The sequence below is a fragment of the Myotis daubentonii genome, chromosome 1 (assembly GCF_963259705.1).
Source record: "Myotis daubentonii chromosome 1, mMyoDau2.1, whole genome shotgun sequence".
In the NCBI taxonomy this organism is placed as follows: domain Eukaryota; kingdom Metazoa; phylum Chordata; class Mammalia; order Chiroptera; family Vespertilionidae; genus Myotis; species Myotis daubentonii.
In genome coordinates this window covers 9,270,586-9,291,516 of record NC_081840.1, presented here as the reverse complement: position 1 = coordinate 9,291,516, position 20,931 = coordinate 9,270,586, and the positions used below count along the sequence as shown (strand labels likewise).

Genomic DNA, 20,931 nt, shown 5'->3' with positions numbered 1-20,931 from the left:
GGCGGGGGGGGGGGGGGGGGGAGTGTCCGCAGGAAGCCCTGCAGGCAGCCCCGCACACACCCGCTCGGAGGCACCCACCGGGCCTTCTCCCGAGCCCTGCGTGTGGGGGGAGCAGGTCCGGGAGACTCTCATGCTGCCTGGCCCGGGCGGAGGGTGCAGGGCCGGGTCCTTAGGGGGTGCAGTTGCCCCACAGGATGTGGCCTGAGTGTGCCGCTGCCTCTGTGCACAGGCGGCGGGGACAGGGCTTGACCACAACCGCTCCCTGCGCCGGTTCTTCTAAAAGGGAACTGACACTCTAGGGCGGGCGGCTTGTTGTTCAAACGCATACGCGTACGGCTGGGGTAGGGGCGCCCGGGAATGACTGGCCAGATGGGGGCGAGGGGTTCTGTGTCATTTTGGCAGCTCCTGGCCACAGAGTTGTCTCAGCCATGGGGGAACCTCCTCCAAGCGCCACCCATGTGGATGGGGGTGCGTCTGAGGCTGCACAGGGGCTTATGGCAGGTGGGGCGAGCCGGAGGCTGAGGCCACGACTGCAGCTTCCAGAGTCTTCTATCAGAGGCCCCGAGGCTGAGGCCACACAGGTATGGAGTCGGTAAGGCCCTCCTCCCTGCCCTGTGGACGCAGGGCCAGGGGCAGAGGGATGGCAGGTGGGAAGGGGATGTTGGCGTGGCTCTCAGAGTGGGATGGATCTGGCTGTGCTCACCCACCTCCTTCAACTCCTTCAAGGCAAAGGGAAGGGACTGGTTTCACTGGAGAGAGAGAGAGAGTGTGTGTGTGTGTGTGTGTGCACGTATATATGTGCACATGTGTATACATGTATGTGTGTGCATGTATGTGTGCGTGTGTGCATGCATGTGTTTATGTGTGTGCGTGTATGGGGGGGCAGCAGAGGCACACCGTGTCATCGGGGCCCCCACTTGCGCAGGGACCGGCTGGCCCTCTTGGGGCAGCACCGGGCGTGCTGCGGGGGCCTGGGCCATCTGGCAAGGAGCACTTTCCGCAGCCTCAGCCTCCCTGGCAGCCTCCCGTTCAACTTGTTTCTGCAGCCCCGACAGGGACAGCCTTCCAGCCGGGAGCCCTGAGACACGAGGCTGCTGGGACCGCCTCTGCGTCTCCCTGGCTCCCACGCAAAACAGCCAGATCCATCCCACTCCGAGAGCCACGCCAACATCCCCTTCCCACCTGCCATCCGCCGGCCCCTCCCACCAGGAAGGCAGGGCCTTTCCCCAGACAACGCACTGTCTTCAGAACTAGTTGTTCAAAACTACCCCCTCAGCAGTGAAAACAACCATTCCCTTCCAGGCACGGGCCAGGGTGATGGCCCGGTCTCCTTTCGGGTCTCCGTCTCTCGTGAAAGCGTACCCGTATGTTCCAGACTGTTCCATGGGCTGAAGGAGACGGCTGTCCCCTCTGCGCCCGGCACTTCCATCCCAGAACTCCACGGCTGCTCTAGGGTACCAGCTCCCCCTGCTCGCTGGCCGGTCTTTCGGGGAAGCACTGGCTGTCAGGCCCAGCGGGGCCTCAGACATCACTGAGTTCATTTTAACAGAGAAACTGAGGCCCAGAGAGGAAGGCACCTGCTTCCCAGAGCGCGATCCCGAATCAGCAGCGGGGACCCCACAGAGGTCCTCCGACTCCCTGGCGTCCTGCGGCATGCGAGTCCCTAGGCATCTTCCCATCAGCACAGAGCCATTCAATTAGGCCGACTCCCGCTGCCAGGGACAGGGTGGTGCGGGGAAGGGGGCCGAGATGGATGAACTCCAGGGGAGCAACCAGGGCAGTGTGCGCCAGACTTTCCTGCAGCAGCCTTTTATTTTGCTAAAAAGACGTTAAAAACCAACAACCACCATCAACTCACCCAATCCTTTCATAAAAGACCTAATCTCAGAATAAAGCACAGTTCTGCCCAAGAAAAGATAGCTTGATAACCTTGGCTGATATGCACACCACACTTACACACACCAACATCTTCCTAATCCAGTGGTTCTCAACCTTCCTAATGCCGCAACCCTTAAACACAGTTCCTCATGTTGTGGTGACCCCCAACCAGAAAATTATTTTCGTTGCTACTTCATAACTGTAATCTTGCTACTGTTATGAATCGTCATGTAAATATCTGATATGCAGGATGTATTTTCATTGTTACAAATGGAACATAATGAAAGCCTAGTGATTAATCACAAAATCGGTGACCCACAGGTTGAGAACCGCTGTCCTAAGTTCTCAGTGGACCACAGACCTGCATCGGGGATCTGCCGACCCAGCAGGGCTCCCCCAGAACCAGTACACCCAGCGAACTCCGTTCTTTCATCTGAGGACGCAGTGTCCATCCAAGAGCCGGCTTCACCTGCTCCCAGCCTCTCTCCCAAAGTGAGAGAGCTCAGCGGACTGAGGGGGTGAGGGAAACATAACTGGGAGTGGGGGCTACACAGGGTCTCCACTCGATTCCCCGGAAGCCAGCCAGACTTGGGGTGGGGGCACTTCACCGCCCAACCCTAGGCCCCACCCTTCCGGGCCCCACCCCGGGGTCCGGGCTGCCTTGCCAATGATTTCAAGGGTTCAGGTGCATCCAGACATAAAAGAGAAGGCGCCGAGGCGACTTTGAAAATGCCATTCAGCATATCCTCCTCCTCCGACATTTACTGAGTGCCAACTGTATGCAGGACAGGAAGATATGGAACTGAAAGATCTGGTCCCTTTAATTTGGAAGTTTCTAATCTAAGTAGGAAGACATGATATTAAAAGGGGTTTGGCTTCTCTAAAGTTGCTAGGCAAGTAAGTAGTCCACGTGAAAAGGTTTTTGAGGATTCAAAGAGGAGAAATCTCTGTGAACTGGGGGGTGGACAGCTTCCTGGAGGAGGTGGCAGCACCGTGTGCAAAGCTGGGGAGCCTGTGGGCAATTCTGCATGTCGGAGGGCAGAACGGGGAAGCGGCACATTGGTTTCACGCAGGACTGAGTGGGTAGGGAGGACAGGGGTTCCTCTAGGGGTCTGTTCTTAATACGAGATTGTGGCACCTAAGCGTGATTAGGGGGCTGGGCGGGGGCATGCTTCTTTCCTCATTGGGCCTGGAGTAGCTGTCATCTGTCTCTATCAGACAAAACCATGCCAGCAGAAGGGGTCATGCATGGGGAGGGAGAGGAATGGAGGGGAGATCAACAGTTTAGAAAAGTCATTAAAGTTGTGATTTCCACCTTTAGCTCCACCTCAAAGAAAATGCCCATGTTTTGGACACCCCTGGGTTGCAGGATGAATAGCAGGTTTGGGGTAATAGTTATAGCAACCAAAACTTCTAGAGTTGGCCGTCAGAACAGCACTGACTGTCTCTAAGCCGACTTGCCTAGAATGAGGTGACTCCTGGCCCCTCACTTTGCTCTAAAGGTGACTTCCTAATGGGGGGCAGGTGGGGGAGGAGGTACATGGAGGCTTTACAGGGCCCAGAGTGCAGGTCTGGACTGTGAGCCTGCGGGCCAGAGTTTCTTTTAGGGTGTGGAAGGGGGTGGGTCTCCCAGTTGAGCACCAGCCAGGAGCACCGGGGAGCATTAGCCCCCGAAAGCAAAGAGGCCAAGGTCAGTGGGCAGAGCTGGAGCTGGGAGCTGGGTCCCTGAATTCATCACTGGTCCCTGTTGCTGGGGCAGCCCCTGGCAGACCCCGGGTTCAGGAGCCCAGAGTTCTAGGCCCAGCTCCACCCTGGGCTCCTAAGACCTTGGGTAAGGCACTTCCTCTTTTGGGGTCCGCATTTCCTGGTTGTTACATTTGGGGATTGGATTAGGTCTGTGATGAGCACATTTTTTTCTGAGCGCGGAATCCTTTTACAAATGAAATCTTAAGCAGGCCCTCAATTTATCAAGCACATGAGAGTGTGGGCTCTAAGCACTCACACCCTCAGCGATCCCTGCACAAAATTCAGCACCCAGCCCTTGAGCTGTCCCCCGCCCCGCCCCCTCAACACCCACCCTGCCTCCCATCACAGAGGCATCCTGGATGCCTCGGCCTCTCCCACCTCCCCTCCCATCCATCAGCACGGCCTGTGCTCCAGCGTCCACATTTCCACTCCCACTCCGTCCCTGCCTCCAGCCTCTGTCCTGGCCACCACACCCCACAGGGGCCTCCCACAGTCTTGTCCTCAGTACAGCCCACACTAAATCAGGTCACCCCTCTGTGCAAACCCCATCCATGGGCCTGGCTCACTTGGTCCCCAAAGCCTTTCCCCCTCTTGACCAGCCTTCATCTGTCCTCATCACCCACACCACTCCTCCCACAGTTCCTAACAGGCCAAGCACATCCCCCAGGTCTGGCCTCACTCTCCCTCCTTCCTTCAGGCCTCTCACAGATGCCACCTCCTTGGAGCGGACGTCCCTGCCACCTGCTTCAGAACAGCCCCTCTGGGTTCCCCACGCCCCTCATCTTGACTTTCTGCTTCTTTTCCTGGGAATGTCAGCGGCAAGGGGGCAGGGTCTTGGTTAAATGCTGGGCCCCGCCCACACCTCATGCAGACACTGTCTGTGGAATGAACCTTGCATGAATCAGCAGAACCCTGAACGGAGGGAGAAAGTGTCTGTGCCCGTGGCACTGGGCATCCTGTCTGCATTTTCTTTGTCCCCAGTTGACATTTTCAACCAGAAGTAGAGCTTGCTTGCCAAGACCCTCACCCTCCTATTCCAGGGGGCCAACACCCAAGGGATACCATCCGAGTCCCTGGGGGTTGAGGGTGGGAGACGTTCCCCAGCTGTTGGAGCATCCATTTCCCACCATCGAGAAGGAGGGGGCTTTGGGAAGCCAGGTGGAAAGCTGTGCTCAGCTGAGGACCCGGGACCCGGAAGGTGTGCGGGTGGCCCGGGGAGCAGGGGCTGCAGGGGCTGCACCTGAAAGCTGCCTTCCGGTACCTGAGAGACAAGAAGGATTGGGCTCCTGAGGGGAGAGCAGGGACTCCAATGGTAGATGTTAGAAGGAGGCAGACTGCAACTCAAGTTCAGGAATTCCTTTCTCAGGTAAGCTGCCTGTGGAGTGGGGCAAGCTCTGTCACCAGGCCTTTCAGAAATGTCAAAGGGATTCTTATACCTCAAGCATGTCAAACTCGCGGCCCGTGAGCCGCATGCCTAGGTTTATTTGGCCCGTGTTAGCCTTTGAGTTTGACATGCTTGCTATACCTGGTGCAAGGCTAAAGGAGATAGGATCTAGGAACCTTTCTAACTCAAAAGGTCCTCTTAAATAAAGCAACATTTTCAGCGACAAACCGATATTCATCTGACCCGTAGGATGTGCCCGGCACTGTTCTAAGAAGGCCTGACAAGATCCTGGAGCCTCCTCCACCCCCGCGGCACCCCCACACCCTGCCGGGTCCCTGGTCCGGGGTCCCCAGCTCAGTTCGTGTGTTAACCCTTAGCTCATCCAATCCTCATAACAATCCTATGACTGGGTGTGATCATCCCCAACATACAGATGCGGCGAAGGCCAGGTCTCTTGTCCAAGGTTACACAGCTGGCAAACAGAGGGGTTGCACTCGACAAATAATAACGAAGGCCAAGGCACAAAGCTCTTTTATGCATTATCTCATTGAATCCTCAAAGACAACTGTAAGGGGTAGTTATTACTCATTTTTGTAGATGAGTTAACTGAGACTCAGAGAGGTTAAGTAACGGGGCCCACTAATGAACAAAGAGAGGCAAGAGGAAGTGGGTCAGGCTAAGTCACCCCTGAGAGGAAAATGGGAAGTTGGAGAGCTCAGGGCTCTGGCCTCTCACCTCCCTTTCCTCCCAGGGAAACTCCTTACCAGCTCCACCCAGAAATATTGGGTGTACCAGATACTTGCCCCTGGGTGGGTGGGGGTTGGGGGAGCCTTCCCCAAGGGAACTCCCAGTTCCTCCCACTGGATGGCATTTGTCTTTCCAGAAGTCACTTCCAAGGGAAAGCGGACAGGCATACCATGGGGGGTTGGGGGGTGGGGACAAATGGGGGTGGGAGTGGGGAGGGGGGAGGCAGGAGGAGGAAGGCATTCAGATCTAGATGAATTTGAGGGCCCATCCAAGCCACCCCACCCACCAGAGTGGGAGCCAATCACCTCCAGCTGCCCCCCTCAACCCGCCCCCCTCCACTGGGGACTGCATAAGATGGGCCCAAGCCTCCTGTTTTACAGCGGACAACTGAGGCCCTGGGAGCTGAGATCACCGAGCTAGGCCAGGCAGCGTCTGGGTGTCCATCACAGAAGTAGGCCAAAACTTTTAAACCAAAAAACCTGGGAATGGCGCTCGCCCATCAACCTTGGCACCCAGAAAGGTTCTAAGAGTCTTTCCCAGGAATCTGCCTGCGAACCGAAGCCTCCTCCCCGCGCCCCCCCCCCCCGCCCCCCTGGCTTTCCTGGGCGCCCGCTGGGCTGAGTGAGGCCAGGGAACCTCCGCGGAGCGCGCCCAGGGCGCTGTCCCAAAGCCCCAGGTTTCGAGGTGGTGAAACTAGTCCCCAGAGACCTGGTTCCCATACCGGTTCGGCTCCACGCATTCCAAGTTGCTCCCTCCCTTCGGAGATGCCTTAGGACACGCTCAGCCCACGCGCGCCCTGCTCCCTCCCCAAGCACCCGGCTTGGCAAAGGCCGGTCCGAAGGTCACGGGTCCCCGGACGCCACGGAGGGGCGGGGGAGGGGATCCCGGTGGGTCCTCAGTCCAGGCGGGCTGGCCATTTGGGGGCTGCGGGCTCCCGAAGTTACAAGTAACGGGGACCCCGGTCCCCCACCCCAAGTCCTGCCGGCACTGGCGCCTGTGCACGCCTGGCGAGCAGGCGGAGCCGCGGGTGTTTGCATCCAAAGTTCAGGAGGGACAGGCGGCTGGCGGGCCACGTCCACACGCCCCCCCCCCCCGCCCCCCGCCCGCCCGGCTCTGACAGGTAGAGACAGACGCCCTTCGGGCACCCGCGCCGCGTGGAGCACCAGCTGGGTTCCGGCGAGCGCCGCCTGGGCTGGAAAGTTTGGCCAAGTCTCCGGGTCCCCGGACTCACCAGGGCCGCCCCCTTCCGCGCTGGACGGAGGTTCGGCCTTGGCCGTAGCCAGGGCTGGGGTCTCAGCCGGACACCCCGAGGCTCCTCCGGAGCTCCGAGCGCTCCGGGGGACGGGGATGCGGGTGGGACGGCAGGACGCAGCCGGAGGACGGGGGACGGGGGACGGGGGACGGGGAACACCCCGGCAGGAGGGGGCTCGGCCCCGGACTTACCCCGCAGGGTCCTCGCGCGCCAGCGCCCCGGCGCGTCGGCTCATGCCGCCGGCAGCTCGCGGACCGCAGCGGAGGCTCAGGCGCCGGGCGGCGGGGGCCGCGGTGGCCCGGGCGCCCGCATGCCCCAGCGCCGCCCTCGGGAAGGGCCGGCGGGCGCCGCCGCAGCCGCGCGCCGAGGGGAAGCCGCCGCGCTCTGGGCTCTGGGCGCCCGCTCCCGGCTACTTCCTGTCTCCGAGCGAGCGGGGCTCGCAGGAAGAGGCTGGCCTTGGTGGTCAAGGGGGTTTTGTCAAAAGCCTTTCGGCGGCGGCTCGCGGCCCGGAGCCCTCCCGGGGCACACGGAAACCGGCGGCCGCGCCCCCGGGGCCGGGCCTGGCGCGGGCGGTGCCGGGCGGAGGCGCCGGGCGCGGGCGCCCCACCGCGGGTGCTGCCTCGGCGGGGCTGGGGCTGCCGCCGTGGCCCGGGAGGCTCCCGGAGAGCCGGGAGGGAAACTCAGAGAAACCGCTCCAACTTGGCGAAGAGTCGCGTGGGGAGGAGGGCGCTCCGGGCTCCTGCCCGCCACGGCCGCGGACTGGCAGGTGGGGAGGCCAGGAGCTCTGCGCTGGGCACTCGCGGGACAAGGAGCCCCCAGTCGCCCAGGGCCAGCCCCAGAACAGACACAGAGCGCCTCCTCCACACCCCTGACAGGTGGCCACGCTTCCTCTTCTTGGATGCCTCCCCTGACGATGAGCTCACTATCTTACAAGGCAGTCAGCGCCCCCCCCCACCCCCCCCCCCACCCCCGCCAAGCCAGGGACCTAATTTATCTGTCGGGTACCACACCTAGATGGGCGCAGAGGGTGAAAGCTAATCAGCTTGGAAATATACAACATGCACAGCTACTCCCGTGGGAGCGTGAGGCCTCTATGCTAAGTGCCTGGACTCTCAGAAATGCCCTCAGAGCGTCGTTTCACAGTGAGCAGAGCTGGACACTATGAAGTCGCCGCAGTCTAATGCAAGGTGTCTCGGCCTTGTCACTCCTGGGGCCGGTTAATGCTTTGTTGATGGCCCTGTCGCCTGCATGGTCGGATATTTAGCAGCATTCATGGTCTCTACCCACTAGATACCGGTAGCTTCACTTTCTCCTTATCATAAGCAAAACTTTCTCCAGACATTTGAGATGTCCCTGGGGGAGGGCGGGGGGATCAAAACCGTCCTAGTTGAGACCCACTGGTCAACACCTTCCTCTGATAAATAAGGAAACTGAGAGGGAAAGAGAGGAGATGACTTGCCTGCGACCACACGGTGAGCTGGAGTGCAGACAGGACCGAGGCTCTGGTAAAAGCCTCATGAGGCCGCCATGCCTCTGCCCTGCTGGTCTCCTCTCACGGGCGCCTCCCTGTCTTTCCTGACATTCACGTCAGCCTGGCAGGAGTGGGAGAGAAATGCATTAAACGCGCAGCCCCAAGTAGGAGTGTGAAAGGGTGCCGCCGCTTTGGGAAAGTCTGGCAGCTCCTCAAAAGGCAAAATATATGACCCAGCAATTCCACTCCTAGGTATCTACCCTACAGAAATGAAAATACATGTTCACACAAACACGTGTGCATGAGTGTCCGTAGCAGTGTTATTCATAACAGCCTCCAAGTGGAAACAAACCCAGTGTCCATCAGTTAATGAACCGAGGAACAAGACGCGGCCTATCTGTAGCAGGCGGTTAGACAGGCACGAGCAGCGGAGGACCGACAGGCCAGGTGCAGAGGGTCAACGGGGCAGGTAGCCCTGGGTGCCTAGCATGGGCAAAACTCCAAGCCCTAGAGCAGTGGTTCTCAACCTTGGCCGCACGTGAGAATCACCTGGGAATCTTTTTAAAATCCTGATTTCTGGGCCCCATCCTCCGGAAATTCTGTTTCTTTGGGATGAGGTGGGGCCACAACATGAGTAACAAAGAAACAGAATTCCCGGAGGATGAGGCCCAGAAATCAGGATTTTAAAAAGATTCCCAGGTGATTCTCATGTGCGGCCAAGGTTGAGAACCACTGCCCTAGAACCACCACTCCCTTACCCAGTAACCTTGGAGATGACATGTAGGCCTCAGCTGTGTTTCAGCTCTCCAGGCCCAGAAAAGCATCAAAACCAGGCGGGAGATGCCATGGCTGACATCAGGACCAGCTGCAGTGACTAATGACCCCCCCCCCCCCCCCCCCCCCCCCCCGGCCCTGGGGCGGACCAATTAGTGAGGCCTCAACCCTGAAAGGGCACAGCTGGAAAGCTGAATATTCTATTGAGATTCTCTCCTGAGACCTCAGGGCAAGGGCCCTGTAAGGCTCTCTCTATGGAGCATGCCTGTGCCCTTCCCCCACCCCACCCCCTCCCCCTGGGTGCATTTTTCTTGCTTCTCTTTCTCCTAAGCTCCAAGGGCCCATCTTTTGCCTCTGTAACTTGTTTCCTGAGCCCATTTCTGCTACGGCTCACTTCCCCTACCTCTGTGACTTTCTAAATAAACTTTCTCTTATAGTTTGCGTCTTGTCTCTGAATTCTTTCCTAGCCAGAACTCAAGCACCCAGGTTGTTGAGCCAAGGTCCGGTGTGACTCCACTGGTCTAACCCCTGGTGTTGTATTTCCGCTGCTGACAGACCCATACAATGGAATATTATTAGGACGTAAAACGGGATGGCATATGATACATGCTACAGCATGGATGAGCCGGGAAAACATTACGCTAAGGGAAAGAAGCCAGTCACAGAGAACCACATATTGTAGGGTACTATTTACATGAAATGTTCAGAATAGACGAATCCGTAGAGACGGTCCATTGGTGGTTGCCAGAGGCTGGAGGAGAGGGGAGGGTGGGGGTTGGCTGCTAATGGTTACAGGGTTTCTTCCCGGGGAGAAAATGTTCTAACGTTGATTGTGGTGATGGTTGCATAACTTTGTGGCTACACTGAAAAGATTGAATTGTACACTTTAAGTGGGTGAATTGTATGTTATGTGAATTACATCTTAAACTATTATTTTAAAAAAAATACAGCCTCCTGGAGGCCACCCTGACTGCTCCAGCCACTCCACTTCCTCCCCTGCTCAGATTCCCACACAGCCCCCATTAGTTCATGGCCATGACCCACTGACCTTTCCTCTCCTCTGGAGGCTAAACTGTCTCCTCATTGGGTGGGAACAGCTTCTCCACATCTCCCCGGACAGCACTGTAGCTCCCTGATTGAAAACACAGGCTTCGATGACAAACTTGTATTCAAATCTAACCCCAGGCCTTCCAGCTGGGTAGCCTGGGACAAGTCACCTCCTAGTGCCTCAGCTTGTACAAGTCACAAGTACAAGTGGGGTGGCCAGAAGGCACCCCCCGCCCCAAGAGTGCCATTAGTAGTCCTTTGCTGTTGCTAAAACAAGCCTATCAAGACCACTCCCAGGCCTCCCTGGGCCCCAGGGAAAAGATCTATCCAATTATAGCATCTAGAACAGTCCCTCAGGCCCTTCTAGGCTGATGTGAGCTGTCAGTAATCCCACTTTTCCACATCTTCCCCCAAAAGAGGTTTCCTTCAGCTCCCTGGGTTCCATGGGACCAGCCCCGAGGCTCTCGCCTTGTGCCCACAGAGGCACAAGGGTGAGCATGTGACCCAAGTTGGGCCAATCAGACCCTTCCACAGGCCCCCTGCTCACCTGCTCTGTGAAGATGGAATTCCTCAGGTGAGGACACCAGATGAAGCCCCACCCTGGCCCTGTTGCTAGTGTAGGGGTTCAGAATGAGTCGCCCCAAAATGTGCCTCTGTAGTATGCAGGTTATTATGAGGGCTCAAGAGAAACTTATTCCAGCACCGCCCCCCCTCCCCAAACTACCTAGAAGAACTTAAATTGGAGGCCTTGCTCATAATAAGTGATTACTCTGAGATAACTTTTTTGACCTATTTTTAAGGCAAGGCAAACAACTAATTACTGAACATCTGCTCTTCTTATCATCATGCAATGACCTTCCCCGCTGAGGCCACAAGGCCATCCTTAGCTCGAATGTCATATATATGTCATTTGACTTTCCTGACTTTCAACCTCTCATGTATGTGGGGTCTCTGACTCTCTGTAGGTGGGGTTCCCATGCATACCTATGTAAAAAAAATTCGGCAATTTTCTCTTGTTAATCTGCTTCATGTGGATTTAATTATTAGACCTGCCTGGAGAACCTAGGAGAGTAGAGGGAAGATTCTTCCTTCCCCATACTTGTAACCGACCAAAGAGGAGGTTGCCAAGATTCCAGAAATCTGACCAGGCCCTCTTAGTTGTGGCCTCTACCAAGCTTGCCCTCAGCCCCATCCCTGGATCCCCTTTTCACACCCCTCACTTCTCTCCCTGGACATGGATCTAAGGACTCCTGCTGAGAAGTGAACATTTGCTGCTGTTTGGGCCTGCAAGCTCCTTCCCTCTAGCCTCACCTTTTTTTGGTACCTGGTTTCCCTTTAAGGAGCCGCTCCTCCCCAGTTGGGTTCAGCTGGAGATGATAACCCACTACTCCCATTTTAGAGGGAGAAGATGATTCTAGTCTGGCCAATCAGAGCTTTTACACTTACCAGGCACAGTGATTGGTTCCTGGGTGAGCATGTGACCCAAGTTGGGGCCAATCAGATCCTTCCCCAGACTTTTTGTTAGCACCGTCAGGGAAGGCCAGCAGTCTTTCCCCTACTCCACTCTGGCTTTCAGCTGGGAGAGTATAAACGTGGGGCGGCCCAACAGCCACCTGGGCCACCATGTGGTAAAATTGCCCTCAAGAAGAAAGCCAAGATGGAGGAAAGCAATGCAGAGAGAGACTGTGCCCTACTGACATCCCTTATGGCCAAGATTTGGATATGCTCTAAGCTGGCTGCACCATTAGACATCTTAGTTACCAGAACCAATACGATCCTTTTTCCTTTCTTTCTTTCTTTTTTCAAAAACTCAAACACAGTCTGAGTCAGGTTTCTATTAGTTGCCACCCAAGGCTCCCAGCTCCATGATTGCAGCCCCTCCCTCCATATTCCATTCCGTGGTGGGTCCAGAGGATGTCTAATTGTAGCAGGACCAAAGGAAAGAAGAGTAAAGCCTTCAACTTATGGTCTCAAAACATAAGGGGCTGGTTCGGATCTCTAGGGCCCTTGTGTGTGGGGGGTGGGGGTTCTCACCTCCACAAGTTCCTCAGCCTCCTCCCCCCTCCACACAGGTGAGTGCAAATAGACTCAGTCCTGAGGAGGAGGGTGGGAATTTTCAGAGAAACCTCACTTTTAGGAGGTCAACTCCCAGTTTCCCTGGAATTTCTAGGGGCAAATAGTGAAGAAAAAAGTCACACAGCACAGTCTCACTTTTCCAAACCTCCCCAATCCTGCTCCGAGTTGGATAAGACCCTTTGAGGAAACAGAGCATGTTCTTTCGACAGAAGTTCCCCTACTACATAGACTAGTTGGTGAGAGCAGGGGCTTGGGTCAGGCTGCCAGGGTTCAAATCCCAGCTCTATCACTTCGAGGCTGCGTAACCTTAGGCAAGCTGCCGCACCTCTCTGTGCTCAGTTTCCTCATCTGCGAGATGGGGTGGTCACAGCGCCTACCTCATCGGGCTGCTGTGAGTGCTGCATGAGCAATGAAGGTGAGGTGTTCAGAACAGGGCCTGGCATATAGTAAGTGCTCAATAAGGATTAGCTGTTACTTGTCCTATGACTGAGGCCCCTACTGTTCTAGTCAGATCTCACAGAAAACAAATGGCACTCTGATCAGGATAATGTGAGGAGGGGTTAATAAGTGTGTAGGTAGGGAAGTATAAGGCAGGGTGCTGTTAAACCTCAGATCTGCCCAAAGATGAGGCGAGGGGAGGTTACCAGACCCAGAACCAGAGTCCTGTCCTATGGAAAGGCCACCAGGGGAGAGGAGCAGGGCAGGGACCTGCATCAAGGGGCACAGCCAGTCACAGTGGTCTGGAGGGAGGCGGCCAGGAAAATAAATACTCTGGTCTCCTCCCTCCCTCCAGTCTCATGCAGTGCCCGCCCCCCCCCCCCCCCCGCCCCCATCACAAAGCTAGCTGGAAGCAGAAAGCTTGGGAGCCCATTGGTCAGTCCCTGTGGGTGAGGAGTCCCTATGGGTATGGGTCAGCCTCCTGGGATATAATGAAAGGCTGGGGGGACAGCAGGAGGGCAAAGCTGTGGAGTCAAATTGGGCTCAAATCCCGCTCAGGCCCAGCCCGTTTGCTAGTTATACACCATGCAGGGACCTCTGTGCCTGTCACATGGAACAGGAGAACCACCGGACAGGCCCTGCCTGAATTCCTGATGGCATAATTGTGAACTAGAATAAATGGTTGCTGCGTGCCATATTTTGTTTTACAAAAGTAGGCACAGAACCCAGTTCTTTCTGTGACTTCTTCCCTTTTCTCTGACCCTCACTAAGCCCCCACACCGTTTTGAAGATTTCTCCCTGTTACTTTGGAGAAATCCTTACGAAGAGGCAGGGGTGGGGGTGGGGGGGGTGGGGCTTTCTTGTTGTAAAATCAGCCAGTATTCTCAGGCGTCAGCAGGGAACAAAACGTCTATACCAGCTGGCAATCTCAGAGAGAGAGAGAGAGAGAGAGAGAGAGAGAGAGAGAGAGAGAGAGAGAGCGCTCATGAACTGAGGAGACACCCCAAAAAGCTTTCAAAGCCCTTCCTCAATCTGGATTATCAGTCAGCTTCTTGCCTGGGGTCCCACTTTCTCTCAACCAGCCCCACCCATCCCTGCAGCAGAACCTGGAAGCTTCTAAGATCTTTCTCAGGGAACCTCTGTCCTGCCCAGACAACCAGCTGCATCGGTTCATCTGACTCAAAGGCCTGTCTCTGGCGCTTGTCTGCTCCCAACTGAAGTGCCCTCTTAACCTGCACTTGTCACATATTTCAGACACTTGACTACACGGTCCTCACGCTTCAATTATCCTTATGAGTGCAGGCTCCTTGGGAGCAGGGAATACACTGTCCTTTTAATTTTTTCCTCTCCCCCCGCCCGCTGCCAATATCCAGTGGAGGGCTTTGCAAACAGCAGGCACTTAATAAGCACTTGTCAGCTAAATGAAAACAACTTGGAACCAAAGAGAAAGGCTTTTCCCTGAGTTCTGTTCCATTGTGAGTATTGTGCTGGCTTTGTGCCATCAGAAGATGGGCTAAAATTAGGGTCAAGAATGCCCTGAATTCATTGTCTACCAAGTGATGACACCAGTGAGGCCCTGGGAGGTTATGGTGGGATGAGACTTGCCATCGCAAGATGCTCTTGGATTTAGGTGACAGAAAACCCGGACTCTGGGTGGATTGAGTACAAAGAAACTGGATTGTCTTGTATAACTCAAAAACTAGCGCTTCAGTTAGCTATGGCTGTGTAACAAATTACCCCAAAACTTAGTGTCTTAAAACAATACATTTATTATCTCACTGTCTCTGGGAGTTGGGTGTCTTGGCACAATTTTGATGGTTGCCTCTGCTTCGGGGTCTCTCATAGGCTGCAGTCAAGGTGTTGGCCAGGGCTAGGGTTGTATCTGAAAACGTAGCTACAGGGAAGGATCTGTTTCCAGACTCACATGGTGGTTGGTAGGATTCAGTTCCTTGCCAGCTACTGGCTGGAGGTCATTGTCAATGCCTGGCCGTGTGGAAATCTCCCACATGGCCACTGCTTCATCAGAGTGTGCAAGCTGAGAAGGCAATAGAGAGTCCACTGCAAGATGGATGTCACAACCTTACATAACCTAGTCATAGAAGTGACACCCCTTGCCCTCGCCCTATTCTGTCAGAAGCCAGTCACAGATCCTGCCCACACTCAAGAGGAAGGGATTAAACAAAGGTGTGACAACTAGGAGGCAGGGTTCAGTGGGAGCCACCTGAGAAGCTGCAGGCCCAGGCGCAGAACAATCAGGGCTCACCTGCCATCCATCACTCAGGTTGGTCCCTCTCTCTGCTCTGACCTCCTCATCCTCACGAGAGTTCTTCTACAGTTTCAAGACAACTTCCAGTGGCAGCTGGAATCATGGTCTCTGGGTCCATCCTGTAAGAAAGGGGAAAAGCCTCCCTCCTAAGCCTGGGACAGAAGTCCTTGCAGTGTGGTTGGCCCACCGAGGTCACATGCCTGGCCCAGTCTCCAGGAGAATATCATGCACCGATGGGCTTAGGTTAATTAGGACCCACACGGGGTCCTGGGCGTGGAGGTGACCTTTCCTGGTCATGTTGGGGAGAGGATGAGACCTCATCAAAATTAAGGTTCTGTTGGGAAGGAAGAAGAGAATGGATGTCAGGTGGATAACCGACCGTGTCCACTACAACTGTATAGAAATGACCAGAAAAACAAGGCCATACGTGAGGAAACGTTCGGGGTTGATTGATATAGTCATTATCTTGATGGTGGTGGTGGTTTCATGGACATTTACCCATTTATCAAGACTAATCAGATCGTGGACTTTAAACATGCACAATTATTGTATATCAATTATACTTCAAAAAAGCTGTTTTTAAAAGCATGTCATATCTCTAGTCATTATGCTACAAAAAGCACAAAAGATAAAGCAAATATTCTTCCAGTTTTCAAAGGCTATTGTCTGGTTATTCTGAGAAGTCATTCATGTCATCCATGAATGAGTCAAGTTTTGACTTACATGTTTGTTGTTTCACATTGGTTACACTCATTAGTGTAAACAAATATATGTCCATTTACAACATTCTTATTGTTCATCAGTTGCAACCATAGGTTTGTTACAGATACAAGTGTTTTGCAAAAGTCAAAAAGCACCCAGTGAGAATTAATTGGCTATGTGGAATATATAGTAGAATATTGCACATTTTATAATTTAAGAAAACAAGGTCATGAGTTATAGGTAAAATTCAAGATGCTCTGACATAAAGATTCGGCATGAGAGAGTCATTTTCAAGATCATTTTCTGTCTTCCCTCCACCCCAATGAAGGATGGTCAGGGAGGCCTAAAGGAGGAGGGAGCCCTTGGTGGGTGGTGAAGGACTCAGCCCTTAACATTGGCTGCAGGCAGGGGGAAGGCAGCTGGCCTAGGAAAGATTCACTTGCCTGGTTATCACGTCCTTTCTCTTGGCAGCACTTGGAGTGAGAGAATGGAAAGAGACTTTGAAACAGTGACCTCTGGGAAACAAATCCACATTTTTGACAAGAGGCCAGATAATTGAGCATTAGCAGCTCATCATCTCCAAGTTGGCTCATCTACCAGAAGGCAAGCCAGGAGGTTGAAGCTGTTCTCTGGGAAGCAGAGTTCCCACTATGTGCCAGGTACTGTGACCCTACTGTGCATGATGGTCAGAAAGGGCTCCAAGGGCAAGGACACATACCACATGATTTTGCTCCAACCACCCCCCCCCATCCCACCCCCACCCCAGGAACTCCTCATGTTCTAGTAGGCAATCTTTCATCATGTCTGATTCATCGTGTGTGTCCAAGTTTGGGGTTTAGGACAGTTGAACAAATGGGCCAACAGGCTAACACCTGTATACATATTAGTTATCCGTCGATGTGTAACAAATTACCCTAGAATTTAATAGCTTTAAACAACAATAAGCTTTTTTGTTTTTTCTCTTACACAGTTTCTATGGGTCAGAAATTCAGGAGCAGCTTAACCGGTTGGGTCTGACTTACGATCTCATGAGACTGCAGTCCAGGTGAAGGCAGGCAGCCTTTCTGGGCTATGAGGCAGAAGCCATATGCTGAGGAAGACAGAGCAGCAATAAAGAGACTGGGTCGCCAGTGGCCGCCATTGAGAGGTAATTGCGAATCCTCTTCGTTGGTCTTTTGTCTCGAGGGCAAGGACTGTACTTACACTTTCTTGTAGAGTGTGCTTGGCGGAGAAGACTGTCCATAACTACTTAAGGGTGAAGCTGTGATTTATTTCTCTCACTTCTCCCTTTCGGGGACATTTACTTCCTCTAAAAATCAAGCGTGGTGTCCTCAGGCCTTCTGCGTGGGAAGGCCTGGGTGGGTGGGCCCAGGTGGGTCAGTGTGAAGAAGTCTGATCCCACGTTGGTCTTCTTAGCCACAGTCCCAGCCTGGGCTTCTGACGACAGCTCAGCGCAGGATCCGAAGACAGGTGTGCCCTCAGCAAGAGGCTCCTGGCACCTCAGGTAAGAACATTCCCAAACGTGGACTCACTTCCTTAATGAGCCGCTGTGAGGGTGACTGGGTGCGGGGGGGGGGGGGGGGGGGGGGGAGGGGGGGGGGAGGTGCGGGCGGGGCGCGGCCGCTCTGGCTGCTTCAGAATCACAAAGCGCAGTTCCCCTCTCAGCTGCACTCTTGTCCACTGTGTGACCCGGGGCAAGTTTCTCAGCCTCTCTGGGCCCAAGTTTCCTCTTCTGGAGGATGGGTGGAGGCACACTGACCTCACAGCTGGAGGTGACAGAGAAGGTGGCTAGCAGTGTCTGTTGAATAGAAGGCTGGTGACAAATGCCTGTCTCCCTTCTTTGACCTACTTCTGTTCTTTTGTTGTTATAAGAGTAGACCCTATGCCCAGCTCCGTGGGCTCTTCGGTGCCTTCCATCCTGTGCCTTTTCTGTGACAGGGGTGCCCAGAGAAATGTTTTGGGAAGTTTGAGTCCAACTCAGCGGGCCACAATTAATACTGCCTTGAACAAGGTGATGTTGAGGATCAGAGAGGGAGGTGAGATCTCCCTCCCTCCCTGGGAGTCTCGTCCACAGAAGCCTCAGATGGTGACCCTGCATGGGTGGTCCTCACAGGGAGCCTGGCCTAGGGCAGGGCTGGCTATGTGATGTGTGTGGCCCCGTGTGAAATGAACACGTGCGACCCCTTGCTCAAAAAGGACGCAAATTTCAAGACAGCTTCTGCAGAGTGTGAAGCCAAGTGCAGGACCCTTCTAAGTGTGGGGCCCTCTCAGCATGGGCTCCGTGACTACATAGGTAGTGTGCCCATGAAGCTGGCCCTGGCATGGGGTGCCTCACACCTGCTACCTTGTCTGGTCCGGGCAGCCCCAGGGAAATGGAAGGAGTCCTGGTTTCTAAAGCTGGCTCTCACCGTGAATAACCGAGGTACCCTGCACACCGCACGTATGCTCTCTGTGCCTCATTTTTCCCATCTGTGAAATGGGGACTATGCCCGTCATGTGTTTCGCTGACATCGTAAGCCAGGAGGTGCCTGATGGATTGAGACGCTCAGAACCAAGACCTCGCGGCTTCAGGACCCACAAAGCTTACTGGATCGGAATTACCAAGACAAAGCCTTCACACATGGTGGCTTGACTTAAACAGGAAAGAGTTAGATGAAAGGGGTTACGGACTTACTCATCTAAAGTAGAACCTGTGGGAAAGATGTTTTCCAAATATTTAAAAAATTCTAATTGACTGCGGACTGATGTTTTTATAAGTATAATAAAAATGACTAGGAACATGCAATAAAAAGGTTCCGGCATAAAATTACTCATCATGTTGCCTTAAGGACTTATATTCTCTCAGTTTCTATGCTCATCCTGGTGCAGATTGATGTTGGTGAGCCTGCGCAGGTGCCCAGGGCACACTCTGAGGAGGACTGATCTCACTACTCAGTGTGAACCAGGAGCATTCAAATCACCTGGGAACGTGCTAGAAATGTAGCACTTTTGGCCCCATCCCACTCACACTGAGCCAGAATCTGCTTTTTTAACAAAATGCCCCGGTGATTCATGTGCATGTTAAAGTCTGGAATGACACCCAAGGCAGCTGAGGCTCAGGAAACTTGAAGAACAAAGGAATTAACCAGAACCTCTCCCCCAATCTCCATTTCTCAAGGCCTAAGAGCTGATGGCATAACCTTATTCTGGTGAGCAGGAGCAGCCACATTTCAGGGCTCAGTGTGAACATGAAAACATGCAAAACATCAAGAATTCTGAGATGGTGCCCGGCTGGCATGGCTCAGTGGGTGAGCATCAACCTATGAACCAGGAGGTCACGGTTCAATTCTCGGCTAGGGCACATGCCCAGGTAGCAGGCTCAATCCCCAGTGTGGGGTGTGCAAGAGGCAGCCAATCAATAATTCTCTCTCATCATTGATGTTTCTATTTCCCTCTCCCTCTCTGAAATCAATAAAAATATATTAAAAAAAAAAAAGAATTTCAAGATGGCGACAGCTTGGCCCAGGACCCTTTTGTGTGACCACCGGGGGCCTGATGAGGTAGTCAAGGGTTGGGTCATTCTGGACCCATTTGCACTGGCTAAGTTATGAGATTTCTGCTTTGTTTTATTCATTACCAATCATTATCATTAAAAAGCTCCAACCCTCATCCTTTTGAAGTTTATATTTTCTCAGTCTGCAAATATAAATGGTTTCAAATGGCTATTATTCCAGTGTAAAAAATCCTTTCAAAAAACCCCACAAATATGTATGCCTAGCAAAACGCGAACGGAAGCTCTACATAGGGAAAGACAACGTGTGCTCATTTGCTTTATTGACGGTGTGCAGATGGCGATATATTGCGTTACAATACTGACTGCTAGGTTTCTGATAAAGATTTAGTTCATGTTTACTCTAGGTTTATCTTCACAATGAAAACAGACTCATGCCAGTGTTTAGTAACCAATACTATCAATTCATTCCCATTGAATGACAGTTTTATTAAACTAAGAAGCTCATGTCACAGAGCATTCACAGTGCAGGAGGTCACAGTTACTGAAAAATAAATAGCGGGATAAATGGATTATTTACAACTTTTCAGCGCATTGCTCCTGCTCTGTCCGAGATGAGAGTGAACAAAGACGGTAGCACTCACCCCAGCATACTGAGATGTCTTTCGGGGAACTCAAGTGATGTCTAAGAGCCCCCACCCCTGCAAGTTCTTGGTTTGGGCTGTTTTTTTAGGGGTTCTTTCTGGACACAGAGCCCTCTGCCGCTATCTGCCTGCTATTGGGTAGGTCATGGCCGGGCCGTAGGAAGGTCACACGCTGGCTCTGCAGAAACGGTGCCCAGCCCACCTCCTGGGCATCTGGGATGTGCGGGCCTCTCCTCACCCGGCCTTCTCTTTGGCAGCTCCTGCCTCTGCTCCTGGGCCTGGCCCCATCTGGCTGGAGGCCCTCTTCCCTCTCTAGGTAATCAAAGCTCTCTTTGTGTTCAGACGCCGAGCATCCACTCCCGCTGGCAGCTGCTGGACGGGAGACACACGCAGGAGGAGCCTGCCAGGGAGCGTGTGCTCTGAACTGGACACCAGCCGTCCAGACGAGCCGTTCCCCAAGGAAACTCCCCAAGAGCCGGCCACAGACGCTCAGTCACAGCTCTCTCCACTGGGCCCCCCAAATGCTTAGTCCAAGCCACGTGGGGGAAGCTCCAGGAAGTGGCCTACAGCTCAGGAGGGCACCCCTGGGGGTGAGGGCAGTGGTACCGCTGTAGCCAGAAAAAAAACCCATCAGAATATCTGATGTGGAAAAACAGCTGCCTTGCTCACCCCAGCCACCTTCAGTGGAGGAAAGGCCTCGCTCCCCTGTTGAAGGGGCTTGCGTGTCCGTCTGGACACCTGGGAATCCCAAGTGGGAGCGGGCAGGGGCCTGTTCCCGGGGACACTCCCTTTATTCCAAACCGAGCAACCAGAAGCAAAAGCTCTAGTTGCACACACTCTCTCTCGATGGCTTCAAAAAGTTGTTCTCCAGCGGTGGGGTGGGCAGGGCACAAACTTTCTCCGGGATTAAGGGTTTCGTTGGCCTTGACTGTGGAAAAGTCTCAACCCACACATTGCATAAAAAGCAACTGTTTGAATTCTGGCAACGGTGGGAAGAAGTGTGCATTATGCCTGTA

The 20,931-nt window shown here is 54.0% G+C and overlaps 1 protein-coding gene across 4 annotated transcripts in view; it reads right to left on the bottom strand.

Moving 5' to 3' along the window:
* The window catches only part of RIN3 (Ras and Rab interactor 3), a 113,859-nt gene extending 106,472 nt beyond the window's left edge, over window positions 1-7,387 (bottom strand). For 3 of the 4 annotated variants that reach the window (XM_059687982.1, XM_059688003.1, XM_059688031.1), the window contains exon 1: window positions 7,199-7,387. In XM_059687982.1, the coding sequence (XP_059543965.1) occupies window positions 7,199-7,242 (44 nt within the window). In that variant the 5' untranslated portion in view covers window positions 7,243-7,387. Of the gene's footprint in view, window positions 1-6,476; window positions 6,628-7,198 lie in introns of those variants that run through there. The other variant, XM_059687993.1, reaches the window with a different exon arrangement.
* Between the last annotated feature and the right edge of the window lie 13,544 nt (window positions 7,388-20,931).